The sequence below is a fragment of the Oncorhynchus keta genome, chromosome 32, assembly GCF_023373465.1.
Source record: "Oncorhynchus keta strain PuntledgeMale-10-30-2019 chromosome 32, Oket_V2, whole genome shotgun sequence".
NCBI lineage: Eukaryota > Metazoa > Chordata > Actinopteri > Salmoniformes > Salmonidae > Oncorhynchus > Oncorhynchus keta.
The window spans coordinates 25,180,434-25,182,564 of record NC_068452.1 but is presented as its reverse complement, the minus strand read 5'-3'; the positions used below and the strand labels follow the sequence as shown (position 1 = coordinate 25,182,564).

The following is a 2,131-nucleotide window of genomic DNA, read 5'->3' as shown; positions in this document are numbered from 1 at the left end:
ACCTAACCTTAACCCTAAACCTAACCCTATCTCCTAACCCTAACCTTAACCCAAAAAACTAACCTTAACCCTAACCCTTAACCCTAACCCTAAACCTAACCCTAGCTCCTAACCCTAAAACTAACCCTAGCTCCTTACCCTAAAACTAACCCTAGCTCCTAACCCTAACCCTAGAACTAACCCTAGCTCCTAACCCTAACCATAAAACTAACCCTAGCTCCTAACCCTAACCATAAATCTAACCCTATCTCCTAACCCTAACTTTAACCCAAAAACCTAACCTTAACCCAAAACCTAACCCTAGCTCCTAACCCTAAGACTAACCCTAGCTCCTAACCCTAACCCTAAAACTAACCCTAGCTCCTACCCTAACCAGAAAACTAACCCTAGCTCCTAACCCTAAACCTTAATGTAATTCTAACCCTAACACTAATTCTAATCTTAACCCTAAACCCCCTAGAAATAGAATTTGACCTTGTGGGGACTAAAAAAATGTCCCAGGTTGGTCACATTTTTGTTTGTGGGGACTTCTGAATAGTTAAACATGCCCACACACACACGCACGCACACACACACAAGAGATCAATAGCACTGTACGCACAGCACGTACACCACACAAACACACTCAAATGCACACACCTACGCTTGCTCGTATGAACACACACACACTTTGCTCAGGGCACCGCCGTAGGCAGTTTATCCAGGAAGAAAGACCACACTGACACTCCATGCCTGAAGATCAGACACCTCTGATGTAATGGAGCACAACGTTATCACTATGTTTACACCCTCTCTGTCTCTCTAGGTGTGGTCCATGGATGGCTACTTTAAAGGTCGTCGTGTCCTGGAGTACCGCACCCTAAACGACTTCATGAAAGGCCAGAACTTCGTTCAGCACCTGCTGCCCCACCCCTGGGCGGGGACCGGCCATGTGGTCTACAACGGCTCCCTGTACTACAACAAGTACCAGAGCAACATCATCATCAAGTACCACTTCAGGTCCCGCAGTGTTCTGGTGCAGCGCAGTCTCAGTGGGGCCGGCTACAACAACACCTTCCCCTACTCCTGGGGAGGCTCCTCAGACATCGACCTGATGGCAGACGAGAACGGCCTGTGGGCCGTCTACACCACCATCCCCAACGCCGGCAACATCGTCATCAGCCGCCTGGAGCCGCAGAGCCTGGAGGTGCTGCAGACGTGGGACACAGGGTTCCCCAAGCGCAGCGCCGGAGAATCTTTCATGATCTGTAGCACGCTGTACGTCACCAACTCCCACCTGGCCGGGGCTAAGATCTACTTCGCCTACTACACCAACTCCTCTAGCTACGAGTACACAGACATCCCCTTCCATAACCAGTACTCCCACATCTCCATGATGGACTATAACCCCAGGGAGAGGGTGCTGTACACCTGGAACAACGGACACCAGGTGCTCTACAACGTCACTCTGTTCCAGGTCGTTAAGACCGCTGGGGACTAGAGACACCAGGGGTGGCTGGTGTCACTTTACATCGGAGGACGGGCCTATTGTAATGGACGGAATAGAATGAATGGAACGATATCAAACAAGCATTCCATTGATTCCATTCCAGTCATTGCTATGAGCCGTCCTCCGTTCACAAGCCTCCAGAGACACCCAGAGCTAGCCTGGTCTCGGGTCTGTTGTGCTGTCTTGACAACTCCTAGTGTGACATTGACCATATGTGTTGGAAAGATAGCACAGATCTGGGACCAGGCTAACCCGGAGGCAGAGTCAGACCGAACACACAACAAAACTATAATGCTGTTATGGGGGGCAGACAGATGGACGGAAGGAGGCTTGGACTTTTTTAAAGCATTTCAATCTTCTTCATAGACTGCTGTTATTCATTCGGGAAAAAAAATACACTCCGACAGCAAGGTCAGTAAATATATACAGACTTTCTGATTTTCTTTTCTGTGATGAGTAAGCATGGTTCTTTTTATTTGTGATGAGAAATAAATATCAACCTTTACCATTTAAAACGTTGTCCTTTATTGTGGCTCCTGCCTCTTGAGTAGAGTACGTCCACCAGTATTCTCTTTGAGAGCTGAAATAGCTCATTTTTAAAATTTATTTTCATTATGAAAGCTCCATTTCCTTCAATAATCA

The 2,131-nt window shown here is 47.7% G+C and overlaps 1 protein-coding gene across 2 annotated transcripts in view; it reads left to right on the top strand.

The window, feature by feature from the left end:
- LOC118380115 (noelin-2) overlaps window positions 1-1,790 on the top strand; it is a 108,127-nt gene extending 106,337 nt beyond the window's left edge. For both annotated transcript variants that reach the window (XM_052491037.1, XM_052491036.1), the window contains exon 6: window positions 806-1,790. In XM_052491037.1, the coding sequence (XP_052346997.1) occupies window positions 806-1,480 (675 nt within the window). In that variant the 3' untranslated portion in view covers window positions 1,481-1,790. The remainder of the gene's footprint in view (window positions 1-805) is intronic.
- The last annotated feature ends 341 nt before the right edge of the window (window positions 1,791-2,131 follow it).